Source organism: Osmia lignaria, chromosome 16 (genome assembly GCF_051020975.1).
Source record: "Osmia lignaria lignaria isolate PbOS001 chromosome 16, iyOsmLign1, whole genome shotgun sequence".
In the NCBI taxonomy this organism is placed as follows: Eukaryota; Metazoa; Arthropoda; class Insecta; order Hymenoptera; family Megachilidae; genus Osmia; species Osmia lignaria.
In genome coordinates, this window is record NC_135047.1 from 8,158,756 (window position 1) to 8,178,940 (window position 20,185).

At 44.9% G+C, this 20,185-nt stretch overlaps 1 protein-coding gene across 2 annotated transcripts in view; it reads right to left on the reverse strand.

Annotated features, from left to right (window-relative positions):
• Nucleotides 1-1,435: 1,435 nt before the first annotated feature.
• The window catches only part of LOC117600727 (retinal homeobox protein Rx1), a 29,180-nt gene continuing 10,430 nt past the window's right edge, over nucleotides 1,436-20,185 (reverse strand). Inside the window, exons 2-5 of one of the 2 annotated variants that reach the window (XM_034316511.2) lie at nucleotides 18,608-18,840; nucleotides 3,584-3,681; nucleotides 3,320-3,516; nucleotides 1,436-3,223 (exon numbers count right to left, since the gene is read on the reverse strand). In XM_034316511.2, coding sequence (XP_034172402.1) covers nucleotides 3,060-3,223; nucleotides 3,320-3,516; nucleotides 3,584-3,681; nucleotides 18,608-18,840 — 692 coding nt within the window. In that variant the 3' untranslated portion in view covers nucleotides 1,436-3,059. The remainder of the gene's footprint in view (nucleotides 3,224-3,319; nucleotides 3,517-3,583; nucleotides 3,682-18,607; nucleotides 18,841-20,185) is intronic. The other variant, XM_034316512.2, reaches the window with a different exon arrangement.

Consider the following 20,185-nt stretch of genomic DNA (forward strand, 5'->3'; position numbering starts at 1 on the left):
AACAAATTTTCGAACCGAATTTTCGGGTATCCGTACACCCTTAGAAACTAGAAACTAAAAAGTGAAATAGCTCAGGCAAATTCTACATTTTGATTTGCCATGACACGGTAATACAAAAATTTCATGGTAAATGCCTAACCCCCCTTCAATTCCACCGATCCCTCCTGCCCCTATTTTTCCAGCACGACGCGTTCCCCATACTTCAATCGTCCACGTGCTCTTCTCACGCATCGAATTCTACCGATCAGAAGATTCCAGATCAACCTATCACGTTTTCGCGTCTTATTCCGTACAACTATATCGCTGTTGGCAGCTCACTTCGGCCCGAGTATTATTAGTCTTTGGAGTTAGAGAGTACGCATGGACTCGAATCTCCAGGCTCGCTCGCATGGTTAACTTCTGCAAACAGGAATTACCATTTTATTGGGCGAGTTCTGCCACCCTCTTACCGCCGGCCCCTTCCAACCCTCTCTGCCGCACTTCACAGCGACCCCTAACGCGACGATTGGAATACCTAATCGTTCAGGGACCATTCAGCACTATTGTTCCAGCGAGCCGGCGTTGTTGGTGCTGTTAACGTCGAATCCTTTCACGCCCCGTCACTGCATCCGCCCGCTTTTTTTTCCACCACCTTCGAAAAAGATAACCGACTACCCTTCGCGACCGGCAACCCCTACCTACCGATTCGTGCAGCCTGGCAGATTTTTCAAACGATCCTTTGTTAACGCTTGCTACGGCATCGTCGATGAATTTCAGGCCTTTTTCAGCATGATTTTGATCATCGATTTTGGATACTAACTCGTAGCACCTTGTACGATTGCTTTTTTAAAAAATTTTTCATTCGTACAAGGTAAAATAGACTGACAATGATAATGGACATTTAATAATTTAATAATATGTTGTTTGTTATTCAAATAAAATTAGAAGAATGAAATTTTTAATTTACTTATTTAAGAAAATTGTCTTACGAATAAAAAAATGTTAAAATATTGGACTGTCTGCTTCAATTACCAGCAAGTCATCTGAAATATTCCTTGAACGATTTTGAATAATTTCCTCCTTTTTTCCTTACTCGATTCCTTGACTACTCGAGTTCGCTCGAGCGGTTCTTCGATTTCAATTAAGCCAAAAGTAAGGCGAACAATGAGCCGCCAACTTGGCCCGACGCTCTCCGCGAAATTAATTAAGCCTTAATTGAAATCGTTCTTTGAAATGCTAATTCCTTAACAAATACGCGCTGCCTCGCGCGGAAACAATTAAAAATCCGGCCACCGCGTAGACACGTTCTTCTCGAACCGTTTTCGAGATCGTTTTCTCTCTTTATTATCGCGCGTGTCTACAGAAATGAGGATAAAAATAATCCAGTAATCTTTCGAGAAAAAAAATCTTAATTAACAGTTCGACTCGAAAAATACGAGCAACTCCATCTTGATGGAACAAGGGATGGTGATTTTTATTGCGTCATGAGAAGGATTATCTGTGGGAACAGATGTGTGGTGTGATTAAATATGTACATCAAATTTTATTTTACCACGAGCAGGTATATATACAAATAGACGTTCGGGGGTGGGTAACTGTCTACGTTCTTTCTTCACCCTCTACTTGTTTTCTGTTTCACACGCATGGAAAATGACTGACAGAAGACGATGCTCAAAGAATTTTCATTAAAAAAAATCGGGTGTATTTATTAATTTTTCAACTAATAAACAATATTTCTATTTCTATTTTTTTTTTTTCTTTTTTACTGAAAATATCTCCAGCTTAGAATTCGTCTGGCCAGCCCTCTTCCATGCGATCGAATTTGCATACCGTAGTCATTTATTACGTACTTATGCACAATTCTTCACCTTAACGTATTAATACTGCAGAATATTGTTTATGCCAAAATGCGCTGTCTGCACCTCGAGTCTCTATACTACAAGAAATATTGGGTTTAGTCCACGAGCGAACTGGAATTTTTACCGGTTGATTAGTGACATTACGGACCCTAATTTTAATTAATTAGGCTCAAAATCTCTATCGGCCCACTGAGAGTTTTCTCCAACTCCCCCTGGCCAGTTCGCCTGTGGTTTTTAGTCTGTCAGTGTTTGTCGCACTTCGATCCAGTCCGATTTTAATTTCACGATCGAACGATTCGATAGCAAATTCAGGAAGAGCATTCTTTTTTTTAAATATAGCACACTCGACGCTTGATTCTGCTCGAGATAAAATCGAATTGCATTATTTTTACATATGCTTCGTCGCTTGTCGTCAGATAAGGACAAGCGACAAATATTGTTAATAAAATAGCACACGTGTCACCGTGTCGCTGTTCAGCTGGCTCCGTACATGATTATCAAACAATTATGCTAATGTTAAAGTCAAATCGAATTTCAACGTTCAAGATTTTCATTTCAAATAAAATGTCTCCTCATCACATTCGAAAGAACATTATTTTCTCTTTTGACCCCTTCGATTAGAACTATACGTAACATATTACTTACTGAGCTCAGGAAGTCCTTGGTAATTCTTGCTGCTAACCAAGAAGGATCGTCTCTGGACCTTACACCTACTCTCCTCCCTCAACACTACGAAAAGTCTGACCATATTTCTGTTCGTTTATTGCACTATTATCAACTAGGTTCCCTTTTTATCATCCAAACAAATAGAACATCGACGAGCGTCTCCATAGAACCAAAGAATCATCCTCTTGCTGTGATCGATGAACTCGAATAAATTTCATTTACCAATCAGCCAGGTAATAATCGGACCAGCCTGCTGCTTCTCGATTACCATCGAGAATCGTCTCGAACGTGCGTTAATCGTCCTTTTCTCGTCGAGCTCCTAGGTACTCTTTCGATAACCAATAAACGATTCCAGGGATTGACTATTCGTTCACCAGCTAGAAAAAGGAACGATGGAACGTGTTTGTCGATCTGTCTGGCTTCTACTGGACATTCTCCGCGGTTGAAGGGTCGAAGGTAGAGTAGTTTTGCTTCCGGTCACGCCCGCGGTGTTAAATGCGCGGCTATGGCACGCTCGAATTCGATTTCTTGCCTTCCTCGGTTGTACGTTAAACTTCAGACCATTTGCAACCCTTTGGTAATGCTTTCAACGTGTTCCTTGGCTCGCATTCTCAGAGCCTGGATGCTGGTTGTGCGTGGATCGTGTCCTGGAGGACTGGGAGGCGCTGCGGGAACGTGACCACCGCTTCCTATACTCGTCATCCCTCCGGTTAGGGTTCCTATTAACAAGAACGATTGTTTCGCTTTCACTTTTCTTACCTCTTTTGAAAGAAAACTTTTGTAGCCAAAGTGTTTTATCGTTTCTAATCGACTACCTGGCACGGTGTTCGCGACGGTGGCAACGTTCGGTGGCGACGGCAATCGTCTCGGGGACGTTAGATAACTAGGATATCCCGTGTGAGGCGCAGCCAAGAAACCAGGAAGGGCGTTTAATAGTCCTGGGGGAGTGAGCCAAGGATCCCCAGGTAAACCCAGTGCCGGCCCGGCCACGTTTCTGCGACACAACAATAAACTTCAACCAACTGGTGTATTCGTAAATGCGAGGCGAAAGTATCCGCACTATTTTATCAGAATATTACCTCATATTTGCCGCGTGGTGATACTCGCTGAGGCCGAGTCTCGCGGCTTCCATCTTCTCCTGTCTACGCCATTTTGCTCGCCTATTCTGAAACCAGACCTGAAACAGGAAAATAGAAAAACGATATTACACGTCACTTCGGCTTCGTCGCAATTTATGAGAAGTTTAAAGTGTCGATCGAACGTTCAATCGACGGAACGAGGCGAAAATGCGCTGGCAGACTGGAAATCGTGGTTTGACTGGTACAAATTTACTTATAGATAGGGTAAGACCACAAAGCCGGGTCACTCGGGTGAGAAATTTTTCCAACACGAATGAAACAAGAAGAGTCTGCGAGAAGTTTGACAGAGAAAGACAAGCCCTAAGCAGGGGTAGGTAGCCAGAAAATGGAGTTCCTTTGGCGTCGCGGATCCCGTTCAGGGTGAGAAAAGTGGCTGCCAAAGCTCTCTTATCCTCTTTCTCGCTCTCTTCAGCCACCGTCAGCCTTCGTCTCTCTTCTTTACCCCTTCAAACTCTCCGTTTCGCTTCAATTCCCTCGTTGCTCCTCTCCTTCTCATTCATCCTCTCCATCCGTGACGAGGCGACGCGACGCGTTCGTTTCTTCAATTTCGCTATCTTGCTCGCTCTCGTGGAAGGTAGGAGAGGAGGGTTGCGGAGAAATATCTCTGGGCGGGGCGGTCCACCCCTGGAAGGGAGCGCAGGCCAAGAAAATGAGGTAAGAAGGGAGTCCGTAGGGTGAGTCCGTGCGGGGACCACCCTTCGACATCAAGAGGGTAACGAGGGTAACTGTGGGGCAAAATCGAAAGTGAGCGACGTGAAGGCGCTCGCCAAGGTGGACCGAGAAGAAGGGCAAGAAGGGCAAGAAGGGCAAGAACGGGAGCCGTGTCAAGGAGGGACGAGAAGGACGGGTCGGCCATGTTGATTTCTTTATTGTAACATGGCTGCTGTTGGCAGCCCGCTAAAGTCTATCGCGATAAGTATCGAGGCTGCTGGCTTCTCGCCTTATGAATTATTCAGTGCTGCAAAGACACGCCGATAGGCCCTATTCAGCCTGTCTGTGACGAATGTACGCGGGAGGAAGAGAGACGAAGGAAAAGATAAAGAGAGCAGAAGGTGATCCGTCGATGGTAGCAGCGTGAAGTGGTCGGACTCGAACATCCTTTTTTGGTCCCTGCTAAATCGCACAGTCACGTTCGTGTGGGTTGTTGAGACCAGTCCTGGATTATACAGCGGTTATGGGTAAATGATCGATGCCGGAGGAGAGTAGAAATGGAATTGCTTTAAGTGTTTCTAAATTGCTTCATTTATATGCATAATGTATAACGATCGAACAAGGTAATTGACCGATTAAAAGCTACTTAACACGTTCGCTACTAGAACTTAATTGGATAGTCGTTTATCATAGATCATATTCTTTTAATAAAATAAAATAGTAGTACGTCGGGATACCGTTTCGAAATTCCTATCGTTTACACAGCCATTGGTTTCAAGCGAAGCGTGATACAACGAATAAAGCAATCGGATTTCTCGAGAATCTGCAGATCCTGAAATCGGATTTCCCAGCAAGACTTCCGTCGCGCCAAATATCCTCCCCGTCTCGCCGACGGGCCGCGTCGCGACGTTACGCGCGTGCGTCTACCGAGAATTTTCTGCGTCTCATCTCGCGCCGTTCCGTCCCGACAGTGGCACCAGACGTATTTCTCTCTGCCTCCTTTTATTATGTAATCCGCTCCATAATTTTCTGTTTAACTCTCGGAATTCCCTCGACTATTCGTCTTCTATCATTCCCCCCTTTCTGAGCACCCCTTTTACGCAGTTGCAACGAGAAGTGTCGCGTTCGAATAATAACGAATAAATTGAATATCGTCATTATCTTCGTCCTCGTTGTTGAAGAAACAGAAGAGAAACGAGCTGTGTATCTAGCAAGCTGGATGAGACGAGGGGGTACATCTGGGGGGGACGGATATCGAGGCATTCCCGGGCTCATCAGGACGATATTCCGCTTTCGAGGACGAGAAGCAATTTTCTTTCCTGGCTCCGTGGATGAGGAAAGGCCATGGACAAGATGCCACGTCGAAATGATGGGAAAATAAGCGAATTTCCCTTCGTATCTCTTATATATCCACTTCTTCTCGTCTTTCATCCCTCTTTCTCTTACTTACTATCCCCCTCTCACAGCAACGATTCTTCTCTCGTATACAACCATGTTTTCCTCTTGTTCCCTCGAAGAGAGAAGAGCGCGCGACTGCTGGTGGCTCGAATACCTCTTTCTTCCTCTTCTCTCGCGGAAATATAAAGAACAGGGCTAACGCGGCTTAACCATTTTAGGTCGTAAATTTATTAGAGTAGGTACTTCCACCTTCTCCATCTCCGACCCATCTCTCCGCCCACCTTCTACGTTTCCCTTCCCTTCCCTTCCCTTCCCGTCCCGTCCCGCTTTCTTCTTTCTCCACCGACCACCCCTGTCTCGACGCTCGTCTCGTCCTGCACGACGTTGCTCGCCAATGATATTGCCAAGGTAAACTCGCTTAGACGGTTTAAATGCAAGAAAATTGAAATAAAATGGAAGTAATTCCGGGATTAAAATTGCACGTTGCGTCAGACTGCGTGGAACGCTGCCTGGCCACGGGGCAACACCTCCTCGCGCATGACTAGTGCGATCCTGAAGACATTAAGCGATTCGACAGGCGACCGAGCAAGTAACGATTGCGCGATAATTGATGTATTTTCTTACATGCGTTGTTAAAATCCCATGACACCCCTTCGATAAATATGAAAACCGATGAAAAATCTACCTATCTAAAACACGCAGCAACCAGCGATTTTTATAGACATTTTTCCCATGCGTTTTGCACGCGGATTACACTCGAAACGCACCGAAAACGCGCTCACGCCAAGCCCGGTTACTTTGGACGGAAAAGCACTTTGCCAAGGGGTGCGCGACCAGTTAGACCCGGAAAATCTCAGTCCGTGGTAGAAACATAGTGGTCCGTTACAGGGAAATATCAACGTTAACGTCGTTCAGACGGCTGTGTAACGGCTCTGGCACACGGTGACGAGTCCAGTCCTGACGAGGTCGCGTATCGCGGCAGAAATCAGTTTTTCCATCGTTGTTGTATCTTTCATCCCCGCGGCCCTTTCTACCGTGTCCTAGCATTACTCGAGCGCATCGTTCCGGGACGATGATCGCTTTATCCTCGCTCTCGACAAATTCGGATTAGCGCCGGTAAAAAGGTATTCGAGAGCCGCTCACACCACGTCGAACGCATTGTCGTTCGTGCCGGTATTAACAGATTTCCTCTATTGTTAGACGATGGCGGTGGTCTGTGTCGTTCGAAAGAGTTACGTGCCCTACGAGGTGTCCTCGAGCATCTCACGCTCACGCGGTTTCGCTTGCTTTTGTAACTTCCAAACGATCCGCTTGCCCTTTGATTTAACGATCGTGTGGTTCCAGGAAAAGAAGAATGAGAATTTTCTGGCTTTTCTAACGAGACTTAATTATATTAGAACTTCAACCCTTCTGTCTGTAATACACCGACGTCCTCTAGATTCAAATTAACAAAAAAAAAAATAGTACACGGAAGATTAAAAACTCCATTACAGGGGATGGTAACTCGAGTGGAAATTGATAGAGTAGACGAGTGGTGGAAATGTAGGACACGGTTAATAGTTATTTTTCCTTCGGCTGTATTACAAGTTTATCGAAGCTCTATCGTGAATGTAGCGCAAGGGGGATGGAAGGGGAGGCGGACACGTTTCGAATATAAGCCTAGATTCCGGTCCAGGGCACCGTGACCATGGTATGCATAGAGAAGGGAGATGTTTGGAGAGGGTTGGAGTCTATTATTCAGCGTGCTTTTTATGCCCTCCCTCCATCAACCCTGCTTGCTAGCCTAGCCCATACTATTTCCCCCTTCTCCTTCGACTCTGTCAAACTGTCGTGCAAATTCAATCCTCTATACAGTCGTTCTCATTTCGATTCGGTGCCGACGAAACAGGCAGCGTCTGTGAATCCGCACTGCGGATACGCTCGTGGATAATTGACGATGCGGCGTGACTCGTGCAGCGTGCGAGTTAAATCAATTCCAGCGGGCGGAGGGTGGTCACTTTCTAGTTAAACGGGCTAAACTGCTTCGATGATCGCACGACTTTCCCAACGATTTTGATTTTCGACACGATTTTCAGTTCATTCAAATTTCCAGGCATTAACCTTGCATCTGTTAGATTTGCATAATTAAAGTTTTTCTTTAATTTATTGCAAAATTTGTATGGAATAATGAAGCTAAGAGTAATTCTTAATGACTGAGGACGTGTTCTTGAATCGTTTGAGCATCACTGGCGTGCTCCTCCAATAAAGCCACCCCTGTCGTTGCGTGTAATCACCCTTAAACACTCCAACGCCCCGGTCTAACCCCGGCGTACTGCGATACAATACTAATGTGCTACAAATAACATCCCAAACACGAGGCGATTTCACTTTTACAATGAGACTAAACAGCTCCGTGTACGACGGATACAGCACGGATCGTTCGAGAGGATCCTTGTGCTGCACCCGTTGCCGAACAATGAGCCTTGTTGTTGTGCCTACTTTTCACGGAGGATCGTGAAGATGCTTTTTGTCAGGAAGTCATAGAACCTACTAGTTGAATGTTTCTGAATGAAATCGAAACTTTGTGTATCTATGTTTCCGAGTGTTCAAACAGGGGATGATGTTTTTTAGAAGAAGGATGTTTGTTAGCTGCGATCGTTCATATTTATCGAGGCAGATTCGAGAATAAATATACGAGTATTACAGTTATTTGATTAACGTTGGAATTGTGCAAAGTATCAAGCATTCCGTCATTGGATATTAATCGCGGGTAAAGAGCCGTTTAATCGATGCATTTAAAATTAGTTGCAATGGCCTAGTTCGAAATGCTTCTATTTTCCTCCTCGTTCCTCCACGAGTTGCGCTCTTTAATCTGACGCTGATAAAGGAACGAGCGAGGATAAACGTTATTAATAGATGCGCCCTTTCAAGGGATTATTAAATTGTGGTCAATCTAAAGATAGACGGATGAAAAGCGAAGGCAACGCTTGGTAATTCTGGAAATAAAGAAAAAGAAAAACCGTGAGACGCGGGAATAATATAGTGGCATTTAACGCGAGGGGCTGAACGTTCTACTCCCTTTTTTCTTCGTCCTCCTTTCTTTCCTTTCTTCTTTCCTTCGTTTTTTCTTTTTAGACGGATTACGGACGATCGACTTTCTCAATGATCGGAGAAACACGGAAGTGTCAAGAACACGAATCGTGCCCTGAAATTCGATCCTTCTTATTAAGACCCTGTCGACGTCGAAGGAAAGAGGGGTTTAAATCGAACGAAAGACGAGGGTGCCGGCCGTTGCCAGGCAAAAATAATTCAGCAAAATTATGAAAATCCTACAACTTTCCTACTTAAGTCGTAGGATCGTTATTATTTTTTTTAAACAAAATTTTTTGAAATCAAAGTTCGAAAATCATTTATACCACGTGGCCCGAGCTCCGGTTGTCATTAGCCTTGGTCTCGTTTTAAAAAGTCGGTCACAATACGGCCGAAGCCGAGACAACGGATCTAACTTCGAACATAAACGCGAGGGTGTACCGCGTGAATGAGGCGCGCAGAAATTCAGCAAATTAGCCTTATGGTCCTCGTATTTTGACACCGCGCGTTCATTGTCCCCTTCGCGGACTCCCTTTCTCGTCGCCAGCCGCGGAATCGGATTCGACTGAATGCATCCTTTGTTCGGCGACCTATTTGCCCGGCAATATGCTTCGTAACCCCGTGCGAGATCAACTCCTCTCTTGGATACGATCTTTACAGGTTGGCGAGCCGTGATAGCCGCCATTATGGTGAACCGATGGAAATAGAGACAATTGATATGCATACACAAATGGAACGCGTTTATTTTGGCTTCCTTTACACTCTGATGAAGCTCTTTTAGAAATATCCATGATTTTATCCGGGAATAAACACATTAATTAAAATAGAAACCCATAAGAAGTTTTATTGACACGTTGTACCAGCTATTTTAAAAAGACATTTCTGCTTTGATCGATATAAAAGTCGACGGGAAATCATTTTTCCGTTAAATTTGTGAGAAAGCAACGAGGCCAACGAAGTTAGGGGAGGCCGATCAGGTTAATTTATAGCAGAGTTTGTAAAAAAAGGGTGGAAAAACCGCGAGAACGACGCGACGTTGATAAAAGGGAACCGACTTGCAGCCGGTTGCAACGTGGCTGCACGTGAAAATCCGTCGCCGATGTAATAACTCTAATAACTCGTAATAAAGCCCGGCTGGAGTCATATTAGCGTCAGGAGCACGCGTGGGCGCACAAAGGTCGGCCGCCCTCGACAAACACTGTGACTTTTGATGATTATTAACTTCACGGGCCAGCCACGTCGACCAGGAGATGGGTAGCAAAGGGAGAAGGCGAAGGGGAAAGGATCCATAGGCCGTACACAGTAATCTGTTGCCCCGCAGGCTTTCTGGTCCTGCCTTTCACCCCTCTGCTTCCTTCCCGTTCGCCGACTCCCTTCACCGTCACTCTACCACCCCTCGTTCACCCCTCCTACTACCGCCTGGGAACCAAATTAATAGTTAGTTCTGCTGGATATATCTCGAATTCGGTGTATTCCCCGGCGAGTGAGCCAGCCTTCCTTCCTCCTTGTCTCTGGCTGCGTTTGACATCGGTTACTCGTTAAAGGGCCGCGCGATATCTCGATCAAACGAACCTCTTGCGGCCCTCGAATGGGGTTAATTGAACGGGATCGCGGAATTGATAATTTACAGTGCCCTTTACCGGGATCTTCTCGACGCTCCGTTTTCGGACAATGGCTACTTTGAAAGGGGTAGTAGTAACTAAATTTTCTTTGTAATATCTCGAAACCACCAAGGAAAATGAAAGTTTCTTTGAACGATCCGAAGAAGGGAAAAAGACGAGGAAGATCTAGGTCGCGTGGGATCACGAAACAGTTTAGTGTTACTAATCCCGGCCGCGATTTTCAGGTTCGCGGCTCTGTCAGGGGGTACCTGCGATCCACTCTGACAGAGTAGAAATCTCAAACTCTTGAAACGGATATATTTTCACCAAGTGACATTCATCCCCTGAGGAGAGAGTGGCTCGGTCCGTGCCTTTGTAAGGGATCCCCTCACGGTTGCATTTTGCATCTATGCGCCGTCGAAACCGTGGAGCGGAACGCATGCAGCAGCGGCAAGAAATTCGATCTTAAACCACTCCGGGGGAAAAAAAGGAGACGAGCCAATGAAGGCGAGGAAAGGGGGTTGGGGGTTGCGGCAGAGAAAGAGAGAAAGGTAGGGAGGGTAGCAACCAGTGGAACTGAATACGTTTGTACCTGAGCCCGACAATGGGCTTCGTAATTCGATTACAAGGACCGCCAGCTAATTGTTAATTGCTGGCCTCAGGACCATATGCCGACAAAGGTTTCATAACATTATATGGAATATTAAAACGAGCAGGCACATACGTGGATTTTCTATGCGTGTGCCCTACATGAAGGTCCTTTGCTAGCCTTCGTGAACGTGGCCTGCTCAGCATCCTTCCTTCGTGGGAAAAGCATCTTTTTCTTCCTCTTCTTATTCTTCTTCTTCTTCGTTACGAAATCGTCTTTCCATAGAATATTTCGAGGTTACGATCTTTCGGAGTTTTTCTTTGTTCCAGCGATGTTAAACAATGTATCTCAGGACGAAAGTAGCGACGCGATAACGCGAAGTCTCGGTGGGACTTCTTGTTCGCAATTAGCAAGATTTAATCCCCCGTCGCGTGTTAATCGGTATATCGTTGGAAGCTCAACTTCCACGCATGCGAGCTTCTTATCGTCTCCTATCCATCGAAGTCTAACAGTCCTTCTGAACTCGTTAACTGTTCGAGACCGACTTGGCCGCAATTAATTATCCTTGTAATTACGTCCGCAATTTACGGTGGCTAACATCGGCCAACGCGACCAGTCTTTTTTCAGCCTTCTCTCCATCACGGCTCATCCTGCTGCTCGTAGAGCGTGAACGCGTGCTCGTACCCTTGGTGTTTAACGGCTAATCTGCCAAATGAAGTGTTTTTGTGTTTGAGCACAACACTTCGTCTCAATAGAGGAACAAAACCGCCCTCGGGAAAAGGGTTGCTCCGACATGATTGATGCTCGAGGGGGCAGAGCCAAGGGTTCCGAGCAACCCTTTTTAGTCAAGCGCTAAACGGAGTGCTTAATTGAGCCACAGACCTCAGAACCTCGGACAGCTAATCTCCTGGACGTATTTACGGAAAACGATGGACTCGGCCTCTTTCTTGCCCCGTGCAACTCCTTTGCTTGTCTTTGAACCGAGACGGGCTGCTTTTCTACTTGCCCGCGACAACCGTTTCCGGACGTTTAATGTTCAACAGTCTCCCGAACCACGTTTCGAGCACTCTCGTTGGTCGCTGTTGCGGTAATTGGTGCCCGTTCAACGCCTTCGCTATCTTTTCAGACTTCCTTTTTTGTCACGCGCACAAAGTACTCCTCAAGAATAACCTGAAGGATATCCATTGACTTTAGAAGTCTATTAACATCCATCAAAGATTTATCGCACAGTTAATAAAAATAGAAAAAATTGAAATCTACGGAAATGAGATGGCTAATAAAGCAGTAGATGAGCCTGTTATCTCTTCGCTAGCGGAAGCCGATGATAATTTTATCTTTGAAGATATTTTAGAAAAAGTTAAAATTAGATTGAAGATGAAATGAAAAAGAGATTTGCTGAATAAGAAACGTTTATGTTATTAAAGGGTAATTAAAGAAATGAAAATTTATTTAATTAGAAAATTATCGTTTCACGAAGATTCCACTGGAATCGAGCTACCTTAACGATTTACGCGTTCAGCATGGTCGGGTACAGGCACGTACGTGTAGGAGGGCGCGAGAGCGAGTGAGCGAACGAACGAAAGGACGAACACTGGGCCGTAATGGAGTTTCCAAATATTCGGGGAGCCCTCGCTCAATTTCGAACAATTTGCATTTAGGGTGAAGTGCAATTAATAGAAGCGGGGTGTTGTCCCGCGCCATTCCACGCCTATTAACACTATATTCCGCGGGAGTTTAGCATATCGAGGGGGCAATATTGAGTTACGCGACAGTAATTATAATACTCGTTAGACGGCGCTGCAAGAGTTTACCCACTTCGCATGCTCTCGCGACCCGCAGGATCGAAGGACGTGTTCCTGCGCCGACTTAAGGGTCTTGACAGTCTGTTACTGAGAAAACGACGGCAACCTACCTCGATCCTTTTCCTCCAATTATTCCAACAGAGAGGAACAGAAGATACAGTATTAATGAAACGGGAGGTGTTAACGAGTTAAAGGGTAATCGTAACTTTTGTTCAACTAGAAAGCTTTTCAGGGATGAAACACGTTATCTCTCTATTAGGAGTGTGCGGCTACACCTGGAGATTCGAGTTTTATCCGAGACGTACGAATTTGTCTGACTTATATCGTGTCTTACTACTTGACAGCTCATCGGCCAGAGTCACGCTCAACATTTTTCTACTCGCTCGTCAGCCTAGGACTCGCTTGTCCTACGCGTTCCGTTGCATTATTGTTTTTCTTTCCTTCCATCCTGACGGCCTTCGTCGCGCAGCAGGTGTCCCGCTCTCACGATCTTCGCTATTTCTCGCCGCCCCATTTTCTCTCCACGCTGCCGACGGGGCTGCTCTCGCGCCTAGCACCAGGCCATTATCTTATTTTCCGCCTGGAAACATCGCACCCACAAGAAAAACGATCTGACGCGGGGGAGGAAGACTGACGAAGGAAGAAAGGCCATTCGCTGTTCACGCGGAAGATCGGAGGTGCTTGCGTGTAATAACATTTGTATTCGCGAGCATCTTCTTTTTCGTCCTCCCTCGATGCTGCTGGACTCTTTATCCCCTTTAAATTCTTTTTTCGGCTATAGATTCCTCTTTCGATCGTTTAAAGTGTTAATAATGAACGAATAGTTTTATGTAGAAATGAAACGTATTAATAAAGAAAACATTTAGCCCTCCCTTTGGAGAGAGATACTTGTTTCGATACATCCTGTAGAAAAGCAGAACGTTCAAAATGAAGTGTACCTAATTTGGCAAACTGGAATCGCCATTCATCAAGGTGTTATTTTGATTTATATCTGCGAACGAACAACTTAGGCGAATGCCATTAGTCGTAACGTAACCTGGTGCGAAAATTCTCACTGTGTGCCCTTCGGTAAACAGTTTTATGGTGCCATGCATGAGTATTAATATCGCAACGTCGAGCTTATGGCTCTCGGTCTAGTGACCACGAGGGGGTACGAACAACCATGGGGGACACCTACATCCCTTCGGAACTCGCGTCAATCCACTAATACATAATTTACTAGAATACTGAATAAAAAGTGTGTATCATTCAACCTATAATCCCATTCCTCGTGTCATTGAGCTTATGTACTTGGAACAAAATATGCCTAAACGTATTTTTTTTTTATTTTAAAAAGACCCATTATGCCGACCGCGTTGAGGAAATAATTTCTATTTCACCGAGAATAGATTCACAGGTGTCTATCAACGCTCTCGATGGTATTGGCTGGAAAGCGGGAAACACGCGTGCCAAATATTCATCAATTACATAGACGCGATGGAAATTAGGTGGCTAGCGTAATTGGAATGTTACAAGATTGGAAAACGATCATCGGGAGCATCCTACTCGAGGGGTGGCACTTTTTGAAAGAGGGTGTAATTTAAAGAAGGCGCTCGTTGGCCAAGCTCGTTGTTAATTTCTGCGCGTTTTTCCGCATTGCGTGCGCAATCGCGGCGGAAAGCGAGGCGGACAGAAGCGTGGCGAGAAATTCGCGGCAGTAGCCATGGTTACCGGGCGTTGATCGCTGGGACTGGGCGTAGGCGGCGTGCGTGACTAATTTGACACCCCGTAGATATAGGTGCGCCTAACCCAGACAGTCACCTGCGATTCGTGCCGGCCTCGTGTCGGCGCTAACGATCACGATTTGCCCCCCTAATAAAACCGAATTAAACGGCCCGATAAGCGCCCCTCTCCCACCTAAATCGATGCCAAAGAACCAGCCACCAGCGCTTATTCGCTTCGATTCGATGCTTTTTAGTTTGCAATTTTGTCTCGCGATTTCGTCGAAATTTACGATTCAATTATGTGCTTTAATCGACGTTCAATTTTACTCGATTCCCGGAATACTATAATAAATTGAATCATGACGAACGTTTTGATATTTCATGATATCTAGTTCAAGGGTAAAATGGATTAGATATCTCTGTCGAGTTAATTTCTCTTCTAGTAATTCTCTTCTTCTAATTTTATTTCATTCAATTTATTTGTAATTATTAATTATTTCATGGGACAAAATAATTATTGATCTTTTCAATCTTTTTTTATCATCGTGATCCAAAACAAAATAGGAGTCATCTGTAAATGTTGAAAAATTATTTTCTGCGAAATGACTGTAGCCGTTAAATCGCGTTCACATTCTACGAAACAAACTCGCTTCTACGGGGGGTTAAAGATCAAACAACGTCGTTCCGACAGGGAGTGAGGGCGAATTATTGTTTTAAACGAGGGGTAATTGTTCACCGGGTAGCCGAGTAGAATTTCATCAAGGTAGTTCCGTACGCAAGGAAATAGTTGTAGAACGACGCGTGTCTCTTGCCTTTGAACGGGGTTTCCATGCCGACGTGACGGTAAATAACGCGCAACACCTTCCCAGTTGAAAGGGCTTTATTTTCTACGCTCTTGCCAACCAAGTCAAGCAAGATGATTTTCTTGTTCAACCTTCGTTACTGACGATAACTCGTTCAACGCGGCGCGATTCGAAGGATAATTTCCGCGTTAGCGCGGTGAAAATATTTCACTGGCGTAGATCGGTACCGATTTTCTTTGTAAATGGAACGAAAACAGGGAAGATCGCTTTTAAATTGCGCTCTGAAAAGCTTTCAGAAACGATTGCAGCTTCGATATTAGTTTTACGTCCCTCCTCCGCGTCTGGCTGCCCATTGAAAATCGACCAGCGTATTTCTCGTCGTAGGCGAACGGTTTGAAATTCTTCCCGTGGGCCGGTGTGCGCGAACGACGAAAAAAATTGTAATCGAATTGGTGTATTTTTCCAATTGGCAATCGTCGAGCGAGCGGCCGCGCGGAACGATGGCCATCGGCGGCCGTCTCTCTCGGCAAATTAGTTGGCCTACCGCGAAAAATCAATCTGCCCGCTTTTTTCCGCCCACCACGTCGTGCTTTCCGCCGATTGTCGATTCCATTCCCCCGTACTCGCTGGCAAAATACCCGATTTCAGCTACCAGTCGGACACGTGTGTCCTCTATTCCTTCGACAATGAATTTCCGTACACTACTCGATTCAGCCGTGTTAAATCACTCGCCCGATTTTTCCTGATCCGACCCCGAACTTCGATGAATTATTAATTCCCATAACCGTAGATTCCAATGACTACAAATTCAGATTTGTGGAAATTTATTACTGCTGTTTCGGCTGGTGTCTTGAAAAAGAATTAATTCTAATAAGTGTTTCCAGCGAAACCAACCCTCGTATCGATTTCAATTCTAACAAATCGTCGCGTTATCCTTTGGTTTTTACAGCAAACCTTAGGATCGCGTGACGGGAAAGCGAAACGCGTAGTCGACGATGCTCCCTAATGGTATAACGTACGATAGTGAAATTTTCTTATCCCACTCGTTAAGAAGAACAAACTCTCGTCCGAGGAACTTGGACGTAAATTGTTTCTTGGTGAAAATCGAGTACCTTTCAAATAAATAAACTGTCCTGCGTAATTCGACGAAGCAACAGAAACGCCGTGTTTCAGAATGCTTTTTAACGACGCCCAGTTACAATAACAAGCTTAACAAGCAATTCGACGTTTCGATATCGGGGCCGAGGCGGAGTGGAATCGTGTGTCCAATAAAATCTCTGCGCTACGCGGACGATAATTATCGCGAGAAAACAGCGTTAATCCCCGCAATCAATCTGCCGTATATGCGCGAGAGCGGAGGCATGCATGAAAATCTGGAAAACGCGCTTTAACCCCGGTCACAATCGGGCTACGGTGACCGCCGACCGGGACCCCTACCACCCAAACAACCCGGTTTGTCCAATAAAAGCTCCGTTTCCCTTTGCTATCACCCCCCGTTTCACCCCTCCGCAAAACCATCTCGTCGAGCGGCCTAATAAATCCGACAGATAGGATTGGCGTGCGCTATCAATTAAAAATGATGAAACCGAACGTGCGTCCGCCTCTTCGTTGCGCCTACTATCGCAACCAACCAGCGTTTTCCTCCTCTATCTCTCTCTTTATCGGTTCTTCTTCTAACGCTCCGTCTCCGTTGCTTGTTCAACTCGCGGTTGATTCCTTCGCCTTGTCTGCTCGCGTAATAAGCTTAAGCGATTAGGTGTACCTTAGGGGCGCAGCAACGTTCCCTTCTTCGACCTTCCAGGTTGCTCGTTCGCTTTCCAGCTCGACACTGAAAGTAACGAAAGGGGCAACGGGAACGAACGAGATGGAAAAGGTAAGACAGAAAGAGCGAGCTGGGTCGGCAAACCCCTCTGGAGAAAATTGAAAAAAAGTAGAGCGAACGAAGGGGGTGGATGGGTCGGGGAGCACGGCGCGGCGGCAGCACCGGCAGGTTTTAAACGCAATTTAAAATTTTAATTGCGATTCTCTTCTGGCCGAGGAGCGCCGTTGCGTTATCCTTCGTCCTTTTTCACGCGATCACGCTTTATCCACTTGGATATAAACTCTTCTGTGTTTCTTTCCTTATTAATTGGTGATTGTAGTAGCTCGAACGTTTATCGTGCAAATGGATCTTTCAAACGAGACTTTATTCGATTATTTAAAACACACGTTAACCCTTTAGATACCATAGAAATTTCTCAATTTTTTGGTAAAACTATGGAGAAAGGGCTTTAACGCTGATTTCCCAGATTTTCGGATATGTTATAGAAGGGGCTTAGAAAACATTTTTCCGTCCGTTGCAAAAAATCAGTTTCTTTGACAGGTAAATAAGCAGGTGCTAGGGAAGGTTGTTATATTTGGCCCTCGTTAAACTACACAGTCCGTGTAGACCGGTCGAAAAGCGTACCCCTAGGAGCCTAATCGATGCGTCGTCGCATGCGACTGCGTGCTTTTATCGCTGTCACGCACATAATTAATTTAATTTAGTTTAATACGACGGGGCCAGCGTCAGCCGGCGATTGCTGTTCCGATTGTTTGCACGGAAACGCTATCATTAAACTCGGCCCGCTCGTCGGTCGCGCACGACACTCGTGTCCGCTCGATTCGACGGAGACAGAAAGCAAAACAGAGAGACACATATTTGCGAGAGATCGTGTTGACGAATCGCGTCGATTACCATTAATAAAGTAGAACGCTAATTCTCCATCGATCGGACGAATTTTTTCTTTCCATGCGAATTCGCGTTTTCACGACATCCGCTCGTTTTTCACCCTTCTGCTTTTCGGGAGGGTCGATCGAGGTGTTATTTTTACGGGGCATAAAAGTCGATGAAGGAGAATTTGATTAGTTCATTACGTCAACAACGAAAGGTAAGTTTTTAATAAACTCTGTTGAAAATCGGCTTGGGTAGAGCTCTCCTTTCGTGGAATCGTTAAAGTAACACGATCGGCCACCGGTGTCGTGAGGGTTAACGAGTTAATACGTTGTTAGTTGCGTGACTCCGCACGGCGGGGTGATTATTTAAAAATGTATGAATATTCGTCGTGCCAGCGAGAAAGAGATCTTTCGTTTCGTACCGATTAACAGCGCGATTCTATGCAATTATTCTTCTTAATCTAGAATCCGACAGATCTACGATTACGAAGAGAAAGTGCCTACGTCGTCGCGAATTTTCAAATTTCGTGAAACTTTCTATCTTTTTCATTATGGAGAAAATTGGATAGCCACAATTCATTATTATTATTCGAATGTATCAAAGTTTTTCGTTTAAAAATTGTAAATTTAACTTACAATCTACGATTAACTCACCTGGACGCGCACTTCCGGAAGACTGACTTTTGCAGCGAGCTCCTCCCTGGAGTACACGTCCGGATAATGAGACTTCTCGAAGGCCCTCTCGAGCTCGTGCAGCTGGTAGGTGGTGAAGGTCGTCCTGTTTCGACGATGCTTCTTCTTGCCGCCGTTCCCGTTTAAATCGTCCCCGCAGCCTGTGCCGAGTTCCTCGTCGCTGCCGCCGCCGGTGGAGTTGCAGCTGTTCTCACCTGGAACCCACGGGAGTGGTCAGGTCTCCTCGGAAACGGTCGTTACGGTTAATAGGTACGGTAATGGTGATCGATTTATCCAGTCCCAGCTATTACCTCTATTATCCGCGTATAATGCCAGCTATTACAAGTGTTGTAACGCTCATCAGCATTGTGAAAGCTGAATTTCGCGATCGCGTGCATCCTACCCTCCCCTGCGTTTTTCATATATTCGCGAATTTCTCTTTCGACGTCGCTTTCAAACTAGCTGATTGAAAAATTAATTCTCTTTGACCGTAAAAACAACTGAAATTCTTTTTCTCTTTGCAGATGATATTTCTTTTTGTTGCGAAACGTGGAACACTTGATTTATTCGAAGTCGCGTGAGTCGAACGATTTCCAAAGGTTCGCTAATTCCCTCCGTCGTTGTATTATTCAGATTTAATGACACACTACGTGTGGACTATTATTGATTCGCACGGATTTGTAATTATTGCCTCTGTTATACCCTGTACAACGACGTATTTATTACAACAGCTGTAACGAATCCAATACATTCGTCCAATATCACCGAATCTTAATAATTAATTATCGATTTTTCTTGAATATACAATTTGAAATCTGTCCTGTAGAAATGAATAATTGAAGTACGAATTAAAATGATGGAATGTTTTATTTCTACTTGTTCCTTTATTGATGCCGAACGGTTAATTAAATGCGATAGAAATTTAAAAGGCAATCGCCTTGGAAAAGCTCGAATATGCATCGACACGCGCGTTTATATTGTATACTAGGTGCCGTGTCGGAGATCGAACCGGTGATTATATATTTGTAAGGTCTCGTGCTAAATGAAACGAAGCTTATCATTCATTTTACAAAGTAGCAACCGTATTGTGGCAGTGTAACGCGTTATCGCTGAAAGAGCAACGAGTTGGAAAAAGGGAAATTCGCGATGTTTTACGATGTTAAAGTTATCGCGAGATTTGCTTACGAATCGCATTCCTAATGGACTTAACATACTTCGCAATTAAGCGCGATTTATCTATTTCAGGGATTGCAGATAATTAAAATTTTTTAATAATTTGGAACGTGTTGTCTGTCGTCAGCAAATTCCATGACGCACGAACCGGCAATTTTACGTACAATAGAAATCAACGCTTGAACGCAATTTGCTCGGTGTAGCACGACGGAAATTGAGGGGCCAGCTGCAAAAAGCGAAAAACCGGATTTTTGGTTTAGGTACTTTCAAACAAACGAGTGAAAATGAAAAAAATTTGTTGATTTTAACTTTTAAAAATTGCAATCTGAAAGACCCTTCGTCGTTCGCGTTATTTGTAAATGCAATTTTGTTAAACAACAAGTAGTT